Here is a 21,095-nt window from a genome sequence, read left to right as displayed (position 1 = left end):
AAAGTTACTAAGAACAGATATGTGCGTGCGGTTTTTGTGGAGCTTTTGAGTTGGCTTTAAGAGATCACGAAGACGGAAACTCATCTTTAAACGCGAGTATTTTTCTTGACCTCATAAATTTCAGTTCTGAATTAGACGCACTCTTAAGGAACATTTGGAAAGAGGAACAGTGTTTAAGAGCACATAAAACACTATACAGAACGAAGTCCTTCAAACCATTTTGATGTATGCCATGATGAGATTTCAAAGAAATAAAGAAAGCTGCTGACTTTTTAGCAGTTAAGACTGATGAGACAACACACGTATATTATTTACGGTGTGCTGCAATAAAATTAAACACTTTACTTTGCTATTACTGGACCTACATAGGAAACTGATTAACTGCAATTTCATGACTAACAAAATTATGTAAATTTATACCTACGTAACATATGTTAATAGTTATGTAGTAGTTAGAACCTATAATAATAATAATAATAATAATAATAATAATAATAATAATAATAATAATAATAATAATAATAATAATAATATGATAATCATAATCATAATAAATATTTGTGCACCACAAGGATTATTTATCACCATACGCCACTGTTGTAGCCTACATACTGGTTATAATGATCAGGAAAGGTAGGAAAAGGAAAACCCTATCTGTTGGATCCGTTACCAAGAGTAGATTATTGGAAGACGTTCTGCTCTGTTACTACTATTACTTCTTCTACCATACTACTACTATATTACTACTGTTACTACTATCACTGATACTGTGCTAATGTTGCCGTTATAATACTACTAAATTTTGTTTCTGCAATCTGTAAAGTAAGTCGACGCATTTGGGTGGAACCTATGAAAAGCGAATGGGCGGAGCCTATTAGTGTGGGAGTGTGTTGCGGGCTACATCGACTCGCTAGAGGAGATGAATATTAACAGTGTTACCACTAATTTTCGAATAACCTACATAGGCCTAGACCTATGATCTGCAAAAAGTGGCACCGATGTCCCTCAAGTTCTTCTCTCATCCTGACGAGGAACGTGATGACTCAAAGCAGACCACCACCACAAGTATGGTATATGCATTACATAGATGAAGAGGAATGAGTGGCGTGGTAGGTGATGGGGCCGGCTGAAGCTATGATCTGGCTAGGCGATCTTCGCCGACGAACATCTCTGGCGATCTTCGCTGGGATTCTGTCCCGTTGATTTGAATGTGCATGGTTTATTTACAGCGATGAACGTCAACGAACATCGCTGGGCTCGACGAACATGTCGGAGTTTGCCTTCAGGCAAAAACCTGGCGATCATCGCCGAGAAATGAATTGTAAAATTACAGTAGGTCATGAACTAAATCATTTAATAACATGTGATTTACACATTATACATACTATAATGGTGGTAAAACAGAAATCTTTCTGCGATTTTTTCACTGATGAAGACGCGATATTAATTGATTATGCCTCTAAACACAAATCCCTGTTCGACATGAGCCAAAAAGAAGAACCAACGTAAACAATAACAAATCCATATTTTGCAACAACCAGAACTGTTAATACAATTGAGTAAAAGATTCATAATTGAAGGACACATACCATGTGGCAGATTTAGCTACTGAAGCAAAAGTTTGAATGTGAAATAGTAAGTGAAGTGGAATGTCGAGCAAATGAAATAAATGCAACAACCTCCTCCTCACATTATTATTTTTTTATTTGTAGCATTATTTTCTAAATAAATGCTCCGAAATGAAAAAAAAATAATATTGTAAAAAGTAAAAATAAAGTGTTCATATCACAGGTTTTTACCTTAAATTTACTGCTTGTCTTTCAGTTGGGCTTATTGATTTGTGAATAATTTTACAATATGATTTTCAATTAAACTTAAAACAAAATTAAATTGTTCGGGAGAAAGTCTCAAATATTCCTTAAAATTGGTGGGATCATTTTCAAGATGTCTTAATATCAGTGAATTAAAAGAGCCCTCTGTATATCTATTTCTAAACATGACATTAGCTACTTTAAAGACCCATACTTGTTTTTCAAGGCAAAACTTATATTATAACGTTATCATATCATCCACTTATCAGCTGATCAGACATGGTCAACTATATAAAACAACTTACTATCCACCTACGAAGTTCGCCGGTAAAGAAACCACTTTCTGACGATGAACGCTGGCGATTTCAATCGTTAGCGTTGATCGTTCGGCGAAGATCGTTGTAGACAAATCATAGCTTTAGTCTGGTAGCAGAATCGGCACGCAACTCATTTCATAATGGGTGCACGGAAAGCTTATTTGGGCTGAATTTCTATTTCTACCTCTGGCTCTAAACAACAAAACATATGAACTGACCTAGTGTTCTATATTTTCTGGTCTCTCGTCTGTGTAGGCATCTGTAACATTTGATTAAGCCTACTTGAAAAGGAAGGTATGTTAAAAAAAAAGAATGGACATCAATTTGTCCTAGTATTCGGGTACTCACCGTCCTTGTTCATGGCTGCCTGGAAGCACTTATTGAGCCTGCAGGCCCGGCACTGATTACGGTGTGTCTTGTCGATGGGGCAGCGTCCTTTGAGGTCGCCGGCTGCTTTGCAAGTATACACGCGATTCCGATGAATGCTTCTCTTGAAGAATCCAGAGCAACCTGGAAAACACATAAATTCCTTTAGGAGAATACTACTAAGTTCCATTATCACAGTAAGTAGGCCTAATATAGATCTAGTAGGCCCTACCTATCAGATCTGATGGATCGTCTAGGACTATTGCGCTAGTCAACTTGTTTGGATTATAGTAATAGATTTGATGACTCATCAAGTTTAGTACTAGGCACATATTATCCTGACGTTGGAACCTGTAGGCTTAAATAATTAAGAACATATTTTGCTATTCCAGTTCAAATACTCGGTGTAAAACTTAAAAAAAAGATAGCTTAAAATTACATATAAATTTAAGTTTAAACATCTCTTATCATTAGTGCTCGGATTTTTATGACATAAAAACTCTGGAAATGTGCATGCACTTATGTTCCAATAAACACCAACATTTATGAGTTTTATGACATACAGTAATACTTGAAAATCTGACGCAAAACAAGTTAAGTAAGTTATTGTCCAAAATTACTTAGGAAACTTTTCGTTCGCCATTATAGAAAATTGTTTTTGTGAATAGGGCTATAACTTCTTGTATTGGCCATAGCGGACTGTTTAGTCTACAAAAATAAAAGAGGGGAAAGAGGAGGTAAAAACATATCCAACGTTTGTCTTCTGCGTGACTAATAAAATTCTTCTATAGCTATGTTAAAAATATCACTGACTCTTTATGAATTAATACCTGGAACAGCTTGGTTGGAACGTCAAATGTTTGGCAGGAGTGACCAGGGGAAAGTGAGACCGGCCAGCAACAATCTGACTATATTCCTAACATTCTTTTGTTCTTTGTATTCTGACAACTTACTGCTGGTGAATATAGTTACCTTCAAACATAACTTAACCTCGAATTTTCATAGATACGCCGAATCATCTCATCACAGAAATTAGGTCTTGAGTTGATGAAGAAGCTGAAGTTTGTAAGCACACATACGGAGACGTTTGCGTAGAATCTTGTGAACTGTTGAACGAGGAATCTGCAGTTTCCTACTAGTCCGCCTAATTGATTTACGTGGGCTTCTAGCAAATGATTCACGCACCTGCGCCGCAGTCATTTCGGCCACATGCTTTTTAGAATGTTTTCCTGTCTTTGAAATCAAGCTTCCACTATCACATAGAATTCTATCCCATTTGTAAATGGATTTTCGTATAGGGGGATCCACGTTCCATTCCCTCCGTATGCGCCGCTGAACACGCGTAAGTGAATTCAATTCCGCAAACCAGAGCATGCATAGAACATTTTGCTGTACCGTCCATATCTCTATTGACAAGGAACTAGATTGATAAATGCAAATTTTCATTCATGCAACAATAAGCTTGAAACAAAACATTTCACACAGCAATGGCCATGCAACAATAAGTTCGAAACAAAACACTGCACACAACAATGGCCATGGAAAAAGGTATGAAACGAAGTCTTGGAGAATTTTCTGTTGATTGAGCTTTATCTTAAAGAATATACGGTTGTGAAATTATAAGCTATTTCTGTATAGGCCTACTCTTAGTGTGGATGCGGTGTATTTGAAGATGCAGTCTGTAAATGAAACAGGAAGAAAGATACCGACGAGAATTTCAATGTTTCAATATCTTATAGAGACAACTGTGAATGAACTAACATAGACTGAAGTAGCTTCAACTATCAACTGAAAGGTCTTACCAGGTGTGGGTGGTTCGGAGAGCTGAACAGCATTCCCATGTTTCGTAATCCAGGAAAGTGATTTGACAGTAATTCGACCCTAATCCTTGTGCTCATGCGTAAAACGTTCGACTGCTAAGTGTGGGTTCTACCGGTAGTCACCAAGACGCACACCCAAGAACACGAAGCCGTGAAGCGGTTGTATTCCGAAAAAAATAAACCCCATTTATAGGAATGGCATGACCTGAGGGTAATTGAACCGCAAGGGCTTGTAGAAATGTAAATGCTTATCACATTCAGTAATATGCTATTCCCCTTATTAAAGAAGGACCTACAGCAATTGAGAAAATAATCTTTACTTCATTTTATTCTATTTAGTGATTTCCGATATAGTCTAATAATAATAATAATAATAATAATAATAATAATAATAATAATAATAATAATAATAGGAGGCCCTAATAATAATAATAATAATAATAATAATAATAATAATAATAATAATAATAATAGGCCTAATAATAGAGGAAGTGTTACAAACTTGGAATATCATTTTGTTTTATTTTTCGTTTTGGAACCTACATGTTTTGAATACTGAACCTAAAGTATCGTCCTGTTTATTGCTGCATGTCTCTGTGAATGGTACACCGGACTTAGAAGTTCGATGTTATACGGAGTAAAATGTTCAAAAATATATATAATTTCCTCAAACTCTAACATATTTCCTTTCTTCGGGCTTGAGATGGATCCCCCGTTTGATCTCATTGATTGGTTTCTTCCGAGGTTTTCCCCAGCCGTGGAATGATGCCAGGTGGTCTACGGCGAGTCCTCGGCCTCACTTCACTTCACCCTCTTTGGTCTGATTACTTGGTTGGGTTTTTTCCGAGGTTTTCCCCAATCATAAGGCAAATGCCAGGTAATCTTTTGGCGAATCTCGGGCCTCACCTCATCTCACTACATCTCGCCAAAATATTGTAAAAAATTGTATCAAATTGTAAAAAATTGTAGAAAATTGCAAAATTGCAATAGGCCTATTGTAAAATATTGTAAAAATTGTAAACAAATTTTAAAAATTGTAATTGTAATTGTAATCTTGTAAAATTTTGATTTGTTTCACATATTAAAGCTTCATTGCTAATTTATGATCTATGGAATATAATAAATGAAATGAAATAAAATGAAATCATATTAACAAGTTACAAGATTAACGAAATTGCAAAGTCAAAATGGCCTTTACTAAGAAAAGCACACAGAATTCAGCTTCTTCGTTAGAAGGTGTTTTCCCAACCGCAATACTGAATCCAGATGAATCGTGTCTCACGTTTTTTCTCGAACTTGTTTTATGACTTCTTGCATTTTTCTCTCCTCCTACAGATGGCAATTAGTAACGGAACAGAAAATCAGGGTATAAAGATGGATTAATATGAATATATAGTATTTCATATTTGTGACACACTGATGTTGTAAGTCATAGGCCCTAACCTCAAAACATATCACAATTTAAAAACGAAATCAATTAAACATACATTATTTCTCTTTAAGAATATTATATAACATTAATAATTTTTAAAATTGAGGAATAACAATGTATATTCAAGAAAAGAGCTTACCGCCAAATTTTCACTTTCGTCGAAAACGCGATAATGATCAACGTTTCAACAGTTCAGCTTCTAACTGCAAACTAGCATCTCGAGAAAAAATAGTATCAGTGCGTAGTAATTTGGAAAGCTTCCGCTAGAATACAACACGTCTCAGGTAGTATATCACACTATTTCATATTTGTACCGCTATTTCATATTTGTAATATTTCCCATAATAATAATAATAATAATAATAATAATAATAATAATAATAATAATAATAATAATAATAACTATATTTCTTTTATAGAAATTCGACTTCTAATTCATCTCTTTAGTGAATAAAATCTCATTCATTGCGCGTACAAAATTAATATGGCCGTAATTTATTCATTCATAGTTTATTCCCCAAGGTCATAATAAACTTTCATTCATAGTTTATTGCCCAAGGTCATAATAAACTTATTTTGTGCGAGATCGTGCGTATTTGCTTGGTTTCCGCACAAAACCAATCCGGGAAAGTCTAAAATTCCAAATTCAGTATTCCCAACCTAACACACATAACAATTTCCCTCTCTTACCGCTTAAGTGACATATTGATTTTACTGCTTTAGGCTTTTAACATTATTTTTAAAGACGTTCAATATAGTAATAATTATAAATTGGAAACTTACTACTGTAATTTCACCTAAATTGCACTGTTAATTATTGTTTTTAAATATTTGCAAAAATTAAGTAAACTCTACAACTCCACTAAAGTTACTGCATTCGTGATGCAAGTAACATTAAGGAAGCCGTGAAAAAATCAACAAGATTCCAGACTCATCATAGACTGGGGGAAAAAAGACAGACGTACATCACGGCCTGCTGGAGTATAGTAAACACAGAAAACATTTTAAAGCAACAATGTTGAAGATAGATATTTTTGTTTTGCAAATTTGTCGTCATTGAACAGAAACCAACTACGTTTCGCTTTTTCAAACTTTTCCTCGAACATGAAAACTTCAACATACCGCTCTTGTAACGCATATTACTATTTTAGCATTTTCATCTTATGAGGAGTGTTGAATCAAAAAGCACTCAGTCCATCTTCAGATGAAATGCTGTTTGAAACGGATTCCCCCTATTTCTGTAGCGCTGAATCGACCTCTGCAATCCGTTTCTTTCAGAAAATGCTCCTTCACAGTCTAAAATAGCTTCGAAATATGACGTTTGGTTCAGATAGCTCTGAGTCCATCGAGATGTTTGGAACAAAAAGTGTTCTTTAACATAGCTGAAAATAATCTAGAAGTTAGTTTGCGCTACGTATTTCTTTGTGGATGCAATCTGAAACTTACTACATTCACATGGCAAAGCAACCTGATATCATTGCTAGCTCACAGTTTCGCAGCACTTTTATTGTCAAAAATGACAGCTAAAAATAAAGAAAATCTGTTCAGTTACAGATTTGCAGCGTTGTATAATAGAACGTGTGGGGACAATCCAAGTAAATATTAATTAGTATGAAATTCGAAATACTAGTTGCAGGCTCTAGTAGGGAGACAAGAAAGAAGTTGAAAATTAAGGAAACTAAGAGATATAAAGCGGTACAAGTAAAGTAAGTTAACCTAATTTATACATTTTATAACATTTCTTACTCCAGATTCTCCAAGGTGCGGCAAAGGAGTTGGACGGTTTTAGAATGTCGTTTATTGAGCAACGTGGGGGATTATGGGTACGGATCTATCGTCGTTTGTCAACTTGTTCGATGCCATTTTAGTAATTATAGAGTCGTGGAGTGTGCAGCTTAGTGCTTTTGTTGTCGAGACATTTTTCGTCTCCATTTTGATGTTGGCCGCCACGGAGCCGTTCCTTGCCGCAATACCATATTGAGATCGGTAGGAAACTTCATATAAACAGCATCAGGTTCCAATAAGAAATCAGGTCCGTATGTTTTAGGAGAACGGGAACATTGTGACAGTAAACGCTACGTCTAATTGCAGGCGAGATTTCTTCAAGCAGAATTGCGTAAGCATCTTCGTGGAATGAATAAACAGATGGTATGTTTCAACAATGTAGTGTCACGGCTCACACGGCTGACAACTCCATAAAAGTTCTGCGCCCCATGTTTCCATGGGACATCACTTCTCAGCGAGGCGACATTACCTGGCCTCCCCGTTCGCCTGACCTTATCATCTGCGACTATTTTCTGTGGGGTTATCTAAAGTCAAAAGTGTACATAAACAGACTCCAAGTAATTGATGATCTGAAGACTGCCATTGTCCAGGAAATCGCTAACATTGATGACGAAATGTTTGGAAAGACGGCAAATAACTTCTGGAAGAGTCTTGAAGAGTGCATGGAAAGAGGCGGACTACATTTTGAGGAACGTAATTTTCAAAAACCCCTAAATGCATGTACCAATATAAAAATTGTATACATAGCGACGTTTATGGGCAGTAATCAATTTGTTCTGATTTATATATTCACTGTGTGTTTTTTCCATTTGAAAACTTTTCAACTCCTCTGTCGCACTCTGTATGATACTAACTAATAACATTTCTTACATTTCTTCGATATTAATTTAAATGTATTAAAATATCTGTAAACGGATTAACACTGTATTTTATATAGTTTGTTTGACGTACCTTTTTAAATTGTGTTTTACATAAAAATGACATAAGGAACATTATTTTTTATTATGAATAGATCATAAAATAACGCCTCACAGGTTTCACAGAGATTATCAAATAAAATGATGCATTTCTATAGTCCTACTTTCGTTTCAAAAATATTTTAATGTGGCTGGTTCAAAAATCACTAAGTCCAAAAATTTTTTGTCGATAGCAGAGATAGTAAACAAAAAATTATTTGTTTGACAGCTACAAGTCGATTTCGATAACTGTACACTACAATTGGGTTTTACAAGTTTTAATCAAGTCCTGAAAATTTGGAAGATATCAGTTTTTTGCTTCTCCTGAAAAATAATTTATTATGGACTCAGTGCTTTTTGATTCAACACTCCTTATATGTAGAATTAACCGACTCTCTTTATTTTGATTTCTTCAATAAATTAATAGTCCTCTGGACCCAATGCTCGAAGTGCATTACTCTACGACAGAGGTTCTCAACCTGTGATCCGAGGATTCCTGAGGGTTCACGAACGAATTGAAAGGGATCTCTGAAAGCAAGATATGTTTTCAAACAGAATTTTAATTAAAATTCATTTATCACTTTTTTTTCTGATTTTTATCAGCTTGTTGGAATACTTTTGGTTTATCTCAGACTTTTTAGACACAGTCTGAGTTCTTCTGAGGGATTTCTCTTGGCTTGCAAGTCTTGCTTACCCATTCGACATTTCTCGGTATTTTTATTTCATGTATTTTTAATATTGATATTCAGAGTTCAACTTTAACTCTGTTCATCGTTCAGAATAGGACTAAAGCAACGATAAAGAAATTAAACTTGTGATCTTGCTGATTTATCAATGGATAATTCGTTTAAGTTTCCACTAGCAATTAGGATTAGTCTCATTATAAAAAAATGTCAGGAATAATAAAGAGTAGGCCTATCAGTCATACGCCAGAAAACAGATTTCGCTTAGTACGGCGGCGTTTGAAAAGTGACATGAGAATGTAACTTCCTACCTAACGGTGCGTGTCAGCCTTCGGCAAATAAAATCTCGCTACTTACAGTATGCAGGGTGTCTGATTTAAGTCGTTCATTTTTGTTTAGGCAGCCCAATGTCAGTCCTGACATGTGGGAGGTATTTAATAGTTTCGCAGGCGGAATCAGGTGTGTGTATTAGCGCCCATATGAATGTCTTCGTATGATTAATCAACTTACAGGATGAATTTGTGGTAACTTATTGGCCAATAACGTTTCAGAACCGCCTTAAAATCAACCAATCACAGTTGTGTTTCTTGATAAGACGTCTCGTGCAATGCTTCATTATCAATCATAGAAAATCAAGAAATGCCAATAAAATTTAACTTTGAAAACTGCATTTTCAATAACTGTAACTTCAAGTATTAAATAAATGCCCGTAAAAATCGTTTCTGTTTTTATTCTGTTAATGCAACATTTCACCTTATCTTACTTTTGAAATAAAGCATTGTTGTTTCGTATTTCAGCTCTGAGTAGTTGGCAACAGTATTTAGTATGCCGTGATAGATAGCAGTTTGTTTTTGAACTTCATTACAAGGAAACATAATATTGTCTTATTGCTGTGTTTTATAATAATTATATTATCATTTACGTAAGGAATTCGGTTTTGCAAATTATTTAATTTTATTCATTGAATAATGTTATTAAATTGCACTCGTGCTGCTTTACACTTTCCTTCTACACCTCATCTCGCAATCAAAATCTTCCTCTATACTAATAATCGAGTCTTTCAATGCTTTCTTACTATCCATGGTCTTCTTAATCATCCGTTTTATCACTCTAACCAAAATGGACCTAATATTCCCGTTTCCCATTCTATAGGCCTATACTTCTTTTATTTGTCCATTTCCAATGTCAATACCTAATCACTCCCACCACACATTCACTATCACTTCATACGTGTCACAATGCTGTACTTTCACTTGCTTTTCAACACCAAAGAAGATTAGATTGTATATCTCCTTTTCTCTTCTTATAAATATTTCATCTTCTTTTTTAATAGGCCTATACTTATTGTTTTCTTTTGTAGATCTTTCAGTTTATTATTAATAATATCGATGCTCTCCTTTAGACTTGTGGTATTCATTCTCAGCAAATCCTTCACCTCACTTATTACTCGCTGTGAAACGGCTTGCGTTACTACCACAGTCTAGTATTCGTCGTTGTTCCTGCAATAACTCCTATGTGCAAAATATGAAATTTTTCAGTAGGAAGAGAAAACACATTTTATTCTTCTATGGCAGTAGTGCATAGGAGATTGTGAATTCTTACATTTTGGAAAGAAAGAAATATAATTATATAGGCCTATAGGAGATTTTATTATTTACTGTATCACTATTTAAGTTATTTAATAGAGCAAAAATCTGAAATTCGATAAATATGTCACATAGGAGTTATTGTCACAAAGCTGAATACGCAGTAAATATGCATCCATAAATAGTTGCTAACCACTAGGATCGCTAATATCGCCTCATTACAGACAATGCGAAATAGTACCGGCACAGTCTATTGTTCCTAGCAACCTCACAACTCAAGCTTCGTGACTGTTATATACTAGACTGTGTTACTACTGCACTTTACTAAGTTAGCAGGCTGCGGTCAATCATGTCTAACTCGTCTCACTGCTTATTGAGGAATATTATATACAGACTATATTATTTCTTTTGTCTTGCATAATTTATAATTTTGCATAGACCTACACATTATAGGCCTATATAGGCCTATTACAATTCTTTATGTTGTATTGTTTAAAATTTTAATTTCTTATTTTAAACAATTCTATAGTAGTCTATTATTATTAGTTATTATTATTATTATTATTATTATTATTATTATTATTATTATTATTATTATTATTATTATTATTATTATTCAGTACAAGTAAAGCGAAAAGGAGATAGAGATGAAGGACAAGGTTCAATCTTTGAGTTTCAGTATGATACGAAATTCCGTTTTGTACGACGGTGAAGTTACATTTTGTAGTAATTTATTTCTTATTTTCTCTCCAGGTACTACGATACAAAAGAAAACGTTTACTGAACAAATATTAATACACAAGCCGAGATCAATGTCTATTTTTATGAGGTAATAAAAAATATGACGTAAAGAACACTCGAAAACTGGACACATTAAAAAAAAATTCCCCCAAGTTACTGAATCTGAAGGGATCCTGGATTGTAGTTGGCTCATACCTCCAGGACACCTGTTCGTCGCTGATTTTATGCGAAATTAAATAACATTTGGCACCCTTATTTGTTTTACTGTGTTGATATACAGTATGTTATCATCAGTGTTATTATTTCTGAAAAAGAGGGTTTGCCGCTTACCGTCGCAGCTGTAGATTCCGTAGTGCTTCCCCGAGCTTCTGTCGCCGCACACCTTGCAGGGAATGTCCAGGAGACGATCTCCTGCAACCAGAGGCATAGAGTAACAAGTGAAGGGAGCAGTGTAAACATTTCCTGGGGCATTCAAAGCGCACAAATATTCTGAGATCTTTTTCCTCAGTGTTGCCACATTTTCGAAATTTTACTCTCCAGAGTAAATCATATTGTTAATCTTACTCAAAATACCTCTCTTTAATAATAATAATAATAATAATAATAATAATAATAATAATAATAATAATAATAATAATAATAATAATAATAATGTATAAATTGTACATGGGGAGTTAGAAAAACCCACTGATTGTAGTCTACTAGACCTACCTCCCAATTTTGCATGAGCGAGGAATTGTTTGTATATAAATTTTATTCACCTGAACTCATGTAATTTAAGAACAAGTTTTTTTTTTTACGTGTCTTAAAAGTCGACATGGGGCTTCCAGTTTTACTCCCCTTTTGAAGTAGGCCATGCTGAGGATTTTATTCCCCATAAAAATCCACCATCCTCAGCCAGTCTGAATTCCACGAACATCAGATGTAATGGAAAATATGGAAACAGAAAAACGATAAGTTATAATAATAAACGTTATTATTATTACTGTTATTATTATTATTATTATTATTATTATTATTATTATTATTATTATTATTATTAAAAATTGCAAATAAAATGGCTACACCACATGTAAAGAATGGAAGAGAATACTTAGGCTACAAGTTACAGAGCTACAGTTAAAAGAAATGGAGAACATCATGCATAAGATGGATTGAAGAATTTGACTCTTAACTCTATTACATATTTACAGAACACCCTAAAGCCGGAACAACATAGAGGTCTGATTCTTGTGGCTGGTGATGATGCTGACGGTAATTACAGTGAGGTTATTAGAGTTACGATCCGCTTGACCGCGGCTTACTGAGGAAGTGCAGCCCTCGCAACCGGAAAAAGGAAGATAACTTAGAGTCGCCGAGCGTAAAGTTAGTATTTTTATTTTTACTGAAATTAAAAAATGATACTGTATTTAAAACTGTGTTATAAGATATGTTGAAAATAATGCCCCTCAACGGCAATACATTCCTGACATCTGCGTAGGAAATTCCTTGTTAACTTTTATAAGCTCTTCAGGTGTGATTTTGAAAATTTCTCTTATATTTTCTTTTAGGTTCTCTATTGTATGCGGGCTATTCTGATAAACTTTGTTTTTTTTTTAAGTCACCCCATAAATAAATAAACACAAGGAGTCAGATCGGGGCTACGAGCTGGCCACAAGCCAGTACCTACTGATAATTGTCCTAAAAATCTTCTTAATACAATTAGGCCTACGCGTTTTGTGAGCAGTGTATGCGGTAGACAGTCCTGCTGAAAGAATGACTGTTGGCATTCAATACCTATTAATTGTTCGAAAAAATGTGATAATATGTCTCTTCGACATTATCTTTCACCATTGATAGTGCCTCTGTAAAAGAAACAGGCCTTCTTATTCTGTGCGCATTCAAGCCACACTACACACCAATTTTTTCAGGATGGAGCGAAATTTCATGCACAATATCGGGTTTTTGTGAGCTCCGCACGAAGCTAATCAGTGTGACTTGTGCGCATACTCACGCTTTATTCCCTCACTCCTGGCTTCTCAGATGAATTAAACTATTATCTTATGTGCTACGAGATGTAAAGTTGGTACAGTGCCATGAAATAACCGTTAAAAATTAGTTATAGACGCCATTTTTTAAATATGTAGAAACTAATTCGAAAAAAGAAATACCTATGAAAGTAGCACTTTAACGGAATTTTGTTTTATTTGAATTATATACATTTTAGCATCCACTCTTAGAAGTCTACTTTATCCTTGATCCGTCAGTGGGAAAAGAAGAAAAAAGAAAGCAAAGGAAAAAAAACTAATGTAGAGTGAAAATATCGTAAAAGCCGTTAATTGCTTTATAACAAACAGATTACCTTTATTGACTAAAATGCTTATGAACCATTTCTCCTTTGTACAGGTTCGGGAAATGTCGGAACGTTCCGATTTCCTCTTTCTTAGTAAATTAGAGTTTGGTGCAAGATAGGAAGACATGCACATCCGTCCTCCCGTCTAGCTGGAGGTGACCGAAACACCCACGAGACACCGCACCGTCTGGCAGGTCGAGCGTGGTTTTGTGGGGTTTGGGGTAGAGCCACTCCCTCAGAGACGCTCTGCCCCTGGGCTGACGTAAGGGGAGATAATTGGTTTGTCAATCCCCTCCCACACTACTTCCCACATCGATTTCTTTACTTCTACTTCGAAGAACGGACAGTTGGAAATTGTCCTTTCAACATCTTCCCCATACCTCGAAAGCTATGGTCAACCCGTACAACCTGCCACGATCCTTTGAACTACTGCATCATATATGTTCCATCATCATCATCATCATCATCATCATCATCATCATCATCATCATCATCATCATCATCATCATCATCATCATCATCATCATCATCATCATCATCATCTTGTACACATCAGATTTATAAGCCTTAATGTTTTGTCCTGGAAGACAGCAGTGCAAGTGTTTCTGATACATCTTGACTTTGGAGCCCCTTGTCCAGTTTTCCCTTAACTTTATATAGGCCTAACAACGCAAGTACAGTTGTTGATATTCTTTAATTTCCTCAACGATGTTTCTGTTTTTAAAGTAATTGGAATATCTTCATTCCTTTTTCTGCCTAAAAGAGTGAATCCTAGGAGAGGTCTTAGAAAACGAATTTGTGCCGCTTCCAACTTTTGCTGTTGTTGCCTTTTTGTATAAAACCCAAGCTCCGCATCCAAATTCCAAATGTTTGGCTGGCCTTTGACTTTACAGTGAGTAATATTAATTTTGTGTCAGTTATCATCCGTTGACTAAAGTTTCTTTTTATCATGTTTCACCTCATTTAGACCTATAAGCCAATCTGTATAGGAGAGAATAAGTTACACTCTGACTTCCTTATCTACATTGTGGGCCTCTCTAGCCGTGTGATCAGCATGATGCAGGACCACCGGGGGAACATCAGAGGACAATTACAAGACAACGGACAAATAGTCCCGTGATATAAAAATAAAACTTCTTCCATCCCGAGGATCAATTCAAGGACCACTTGGTTGGAAAGACATAGCGTTATCCACAGAACAATAGCAGCAGTCTACTCTCCTACTAAGGGAGATAGAGAGTAAATGGCACAGAGCTGGAGAGACCAAATCGTCGCAAAGCATCATTCCCATACCACGTAGCTAAGACGTCACTGAATCTCTCTAATCGTTAAAATGTCAACAGGTCATGCGATAGCGATTTTTTTTTTTTTTACCTATGGCGGGTACTTGATTTCTGTTATTTACTCAAGCGTCTTCATCTGTGAACAACGCGGCAAAGCTGTAGTTCTTTCAGCCGTCCGTAGGCGTTGTCCTTGGTGCACCATATCAGGCGAACTACATAACATAGCATGATGATAGTTAATGGAATAATAGTGGAATATCGGTAAGGAGACTGGAGCGCCCCGCGAAAACCTACCACCAAGGTGGACAAAGATCACCACAAATTTCAGTTGGACTCGACGGGACTCGAAACCGGGTTACCAGCGTGTAACGCTGACACTAGCCGTTGAGCTAACGGTGCGCCACGATAGCGAAAATGTCGTCTGTCATTCGATCGCCTCTGATCACAGTGGCTATAGACTTGTGTTTACGTCCATTGTATGGATGTTGCTAGAGGTAGAGATGTTGAAAGAGTTAGGGGTTATAAAATGGAAAAATGTACTCTCTAGCAAGGTTATCTTAGCACCTTCTGTACTATTGATCCTAATCAGGTAATTTAAGCCTATCTTGTGTCACAAAACGAACTGGAAAAATGGTCCACTTATGTTTTATTAAAATATTTTGTATTGAGCTCTGTGTCGGAGTCGGCAAATTTTTACGGACTTAGATTTCATCCAAGATTAGGCCTACTTGCAACTCAAATTTGACATTTGTGCTGTAAATAATATGGAAAACCAAATTACTACTGGAAAACCTACCCACAACACTTTGTCCACATAAGGTTTATAGGATCTGTCTGGGATCGAACCCCGTTCCTTTTAGCATATGAAATATCTGCAGATATATTTACAAGAAGGACTGGCATGCTCCGCTGTGCTACTGGACTTGAAGCCACACACTCATTGTTCTCATAAGCCAGCCATGAAAGCATTGCAACATTGATGCTAAGCCCCCATTGAAAACCGCCCGATGCTCGCGTCTCACGAAGGCAATTTCACCGTCTGTTGTAATCCAGTAGTGAGAGCTTTTATTTTATTTTTTTCCCGTCAAGCCTTGCAATCCGAAGTTGCCCCGAAGGTCGATGAGATGAGAGTGTGTGATCGGGAGTGAGTGATGGAGAGAGGGTTGGGGTGGGACAGTATAATAGGCGAGGCTGGGACAGTTCCCATGGATTGGCTCAGAGGCTACCAGGCTACATATCAAGCCACCCAGCCTACTAATAAGCCTAGAGGCCAGTCAGGGGTGTCACGTGGTCCTAGCCCAAAACCGCCACCAAACTGAGACTTTTTCTTTTCTTCCTGAAGTAGGTAGCCTACATCCAGTAGGGGTGGAACTCTTCTCATAGAAATTGTATCCTTATAGACGTTCCTCTGTTTCTGCTTTGGAATCGGAATGTGCTAGCTTGCTCCAATTGGAATGATGGGAAGAAATTGGTTATAGATAAGTGTTGCCAATCTGACAATTACGGCTTAGAAGCAGATATTATGAATACCCATCATTTACAGGATTTGTCAGTTCTATAAAAGTGACATTATTGAACTATAAAATCGTCTTTTTGTGACTTATAGCCGACTTACAACAAAGTAGTTAGGCCTATATTAACCACATTTGTTTTCAGTTGGTGTTATTAGATGTTGGCAAACTTATTGTGTTTGAATATCAGAGACACAGCCTGTTGATGTGAATAGTAGTAGAGGGATTGTGTTGTCAGCAGTTTTCGGTTTAGGCCTAATGTTAAACCATTTTTGTTCGTATGCATATAATAATAATAATAGTAATAATAATAATAGTAATAATAATAATAATAATAATAATAATAATAATAATAATAATAATAATAATAATCCATATGTGGTATGCATCTTGAAAACTGATTATGCTCCTATGGGGAGTAATTTAATACGAAAAATACTAGTAATATTGTTTGTATAATGGATACCTGTAATACTGACTCGGCTACGTAACATGAGATGTAGTTCCGATTTTTGCCACCAGTAGACATGACTTTTATCTAGACTCAATAGTTTCTCGAAAGTATACATTGAGTCGGAGTTCTTTCTATGTTAATTGTCTATGAATATCTCTCTAAGCTGGTCTGCAGACGAAGGGTGTGGGGAAGTCAGGTCGGGCTGCGTCCCTATTCGCAAAATGCCTTTCGAAACGTAGGCCTATTTCTTTCTTGTTAAATTTCTCTTCTTTACTTAAATTACAAATACAATTCGGATTTCTAAGTTTTGAACCATTTTAGCTTTCTCATTATAAAATGTACAAAGGAATGGTCATTATTATTATTATTATTATTATTATTATTATTATTATTATTATTACTATTATTATTAAACATTATTTACAGGTTTTCACATTATTCATGTGCATCTTTGATACCGAAGAATGCTTTTGGCATGCTGTCTATCCCTTTATGAATTCGGAATTTTCTTAAAAATCATCAATTTCTATTTTTTTTCCTTCATAAAATATCATAAAGTTTGTATTTAGGCCATTTTTAAAGCCCATGCGAGGTAATATATATTGCAGGGCTATTCTAAGATCAGCAGATGAAGAGACGATACTAAGGGATATGCTAGTGGAGCTAAATGACAGCTGTGAGCAGTATGGGATGAAGATAGGCCTAAATACAAACAAGACGAAGATCATGGTTGTCGGAAGAAAAACGAAGAAATTGAACGTGCGAATTCTAAACGAGGCAGTAGAGCAATTGGACAGCTTCAAATAGGCTACTTGGAGTGTATTATAAGCAGTAACATGAGCTGCTGCCAGGACGTGAAAAGGAGGATAATAATGGCCAAGAAAGCTTTCAACAGAAAAAGAAACATCATCTGCGGAACTCTGGAAAAAGAACTAAGGAAGAGACTAGTGAAGTGCCTTGTGTGGAGTGTGGCATTGTATGAAGCAGAAATATGGGCATTACTTCGAAGTGAAGAGAAGCGACTAGAAGCATTTGAAATGTGGATATGGAGAAGGATGGAGCATGTGAAATGGAGAGACAGAATAAGAAATGAAGCTGTTTTGGAAAGAGTGGTTGAATAAAGAATGATGCTGAAACTAACCATGAAAAGAAAAGGGAATAGGTTGGATCACTGGCTGAGAAGAAACTGCCTACTGAAGGATATGGAAGGAATGGTGAACGGGAGAAGAGTTCGGAGCAGAAGAAGAAGATGTGATCAGATGATAGACGACATTAACATGGATAATATGCGGATACAGAGAGGAAGGCAGAAAACAGAAAATTTTGGAGAATGCTTGGTTTGCAGTGAAATACCTGCCATTTGACAGAACACTATGTATGTATGTATGTATGTATGTATGTATGTATGTATGTATGTATGTATGTATGTATGTATGTATGTATGTATGTATGTATGTATGTATGTAGCCTATGTAAGCTTATGTATGTATGCATGTTTATTTTATTGGGTTATTTTACGACGCTGTATCAACATCTAGGTTATTTAGCGTCTGAATGAAATGAAGGTGATAATGCCGGTGAAATGAGTCCGGGGTCCAGCACCGAAAGTTACCCAGCATTTGCTCGTATTGGGTTGAGGGAAAACTCCGGAAAAACCTCAACCAGGTAACTTGCCCCGAACCCGGGCCACCAGGTTTCGCGGCCAGACGCGCTGACTGTTACTCCACAGGTGTGTGTGTATGTATGTATGTATGTATGTATATGTATGTATGTATTCTAAGGTCGGTACATGGTGTAATGTTTACATGCTATTTTCTCTCTTTCAATTTTTCTTAAATTGTCGTTTGTATAAAATGCTCCTTGCGTCATAAATTTTGACATGTCACCTTAAAACTTTCGGGATATGCTCATAAATGTATGAATAGACTAAGTGAATTTCTTCTGGGTTTTAGTATCCTAAATACCTACATAGACTATATACATAGGTCTACATGCATACATACATAATATATCCATACGTATGTAACTTACATATTTTGAATACATTTTATTTAGCTTCCTCCAAATGAAGGCTGCCTAGAAGACAAATCTTACCATAAAATTGTTGTTTTTTTTTTTTTAGTAAATGGTAGGTAATTATACTGGAAAAAAATAATGGAGAAGGAAAAGAAAAAGAAATAATACAATTATAAATAATTGAAGACGACTAAACAAAACATAATTAATTCCAGAAGAAACATAACATTTCCTATCCTATTTGCTATCATGTGATCACAGCCGTCTATTTAGCACTAGTTGCAAGACCCAACTTAAATGAGCAGATCGCCATAGGAAAGAGATCAATCTATTTAAGTGTAGAGATGATTTCTTAGAATCTCTATAGATCCCTTCACTGCAGACAGAGATACATTAGCATACATACATACATACATATATACATACATAGACTACATACATAGGCCTACATATGTAGAATACATGCAATGCATATTGTAAAAGTGTAGACCTACATGATTATGTTTTTCGTTTGTCAAATGCCATCTTGTTAAAATTGAGAGGTGATTTTTAAGTAGGCCTATTGAGAATACTTTATGCATTCGTCGTACAGAAAGGGAAAGAATTAAAATGCAAACTGTCAGTATTTTCAGGAATAACGTGAGAGGCAGCAGCATTGCTGTACGTGTAATCAAGAGACGAGCTTCAACGCACGCTTTCATTTTTATCCTCCACTGTGTGCTGCGGCCAGACTTCTGCGAATTAGTCTGTTCCTAATCAGATTACAGTTTCTTTCCTGCACGTAACATTTCTTTAAGAGCTGAGAATTTTGTTTCTTTTCAAGGAATCGCATTTCCTTTTAATGGTATACGCCTGAGAAGTTTTGCTATGCATCTCTTTCTTATCTAACGACGTTTGATAATATTATCAGAATGTATTCCTCTGCATCTGTTGGTGTGACTGGAAATTTAAAAGAAGGAAATCACGAAACAGCAAATGTGCACACTTGTCGCCCTTGTGAAGCCACAGTTAATGGGTTCAAGTCCAAGTCTTACATGTATATTTGGTCAATGTCGACGCAACCTTCTGTGTCTATCTTCAGTGGAGATGTAGCGTTATTCACACCTGAAGTCACGTGGATCGAGCCCTTTGTCTGTCTAGTGAAGACCAAAAAATGAATCTACTGTTTGAAAATGTGTTTTCAATTCCTAGAATGAGAAGAATTTGAAAGAAGTTTGTATTGAAATCATTTTTAAATTTCGTCTGTATATTTCTGAAAAATGGCGGCCGGGTAGCTCAGTTGGTAGAGCAGCTGGCTACGGACTGAAAGATCTGGGGTTCGATCCCAGGTGGTGACAGGATTTTTTCTCGTTGCCAAACTTTCAGAACGGCCCCGAGGTTCACTCAGCTTCCTATAAAAATTGAGTACCGGGTCTTTCCCGGGGGTAAAAGGCGGTCAGAGCGTGGTGCCGACCACACCACCTCATTCTAGTGCCGAGGTCATGGAAAGCATGGGGCTCTACCTCCATGCCCCCCCAAGTGCCTTCATGGCATGTTACGGGGATACCTTTACCTTTTTTTATTTCTGAAAAATAATTTGGGATTATCAGCCGTGTATCAGTACTTACAGGTCCCATCACGATAACAATCCACAAGCCTGTTCTTAACTACTGCGAACTCTACACATCCAGGTATAAAGGAACAACTGGGTAACGACCATTCAGTTCTTGAGCAAATCGACTCTGATGAAATATTTAATTAGTTCCGAAACATTTAAGAGGAATATGCCTATAGCCTATGTTGTGTTAGTAATTGTATAAGTAATAGCTTATTGAAATTCTAAAATGTCCTATAGACCGTAGTTTTATTGGACTGTAGAAGTAATGACCATAAAGAAAAAATTATTTTCTATTATGAACAGCATCAAGGGCCTGTAGCCGGAAGCTCGCTTCCAAATTCCCTTACAAGGACATGCGATCGCGTACCTTTTATTTTAATCAATTGAGGTAGCATTTTACTAGCA

General features: G+C 36.1%; 1 protein-coding gene across 1 annotated transcript in view; it reads right to left on the bottom strand.

Moving 5' to 3' along the window:
* Window positions 1–21,095, bottom strand: part of LOC138709973 (protein dissatisfaction-like) — a 91,810-nt gene that overhangs the window by 57,549 nt on the left and 13,166 nt on the right. Inside the window, exons 3-5 of the mRNA XM_069840655.1 lie at window positions 15,877–15,904; window positions 11,828–11,891; window positions 2,477–2,638 (exon numbers count right to left, since the gene is read on the bottom strand). Coding sequence (XP_069696756.1) covers window positions 2,477–2,638; window positions 11,828–11,891; window positions 15,877–15,904 — 254 coding nt within the window. The remainder of the gene's footprint in view (window positions 1–2,476; window positions 2,639–11,827; window positions 11,892–15,876; window positions 15,905–21,095) is intronic.

The sequence above is a fragment of the Periplaneta americana genome, chromosome 12 (genome assembly GCF_040183065.1).
Source record: "Periplaneta americana isolate PAMFEO1 chromosome 12, P.americana_PAMFEO1_priV1, whole genome shotgun sequence".
In the NCBI taxonomy this organism is placed as follows: Eukaryota; Metazoa; Arthropoda; class Insecta; order Blattodea; family Blattidae; genus Periplaneta; species Periplaneta americana.
The sequence above is the reverse complement of the archived record's forward strand: the minus strand, read 5'-3'. Positions and strand labels throughout refer to the sequence as shown.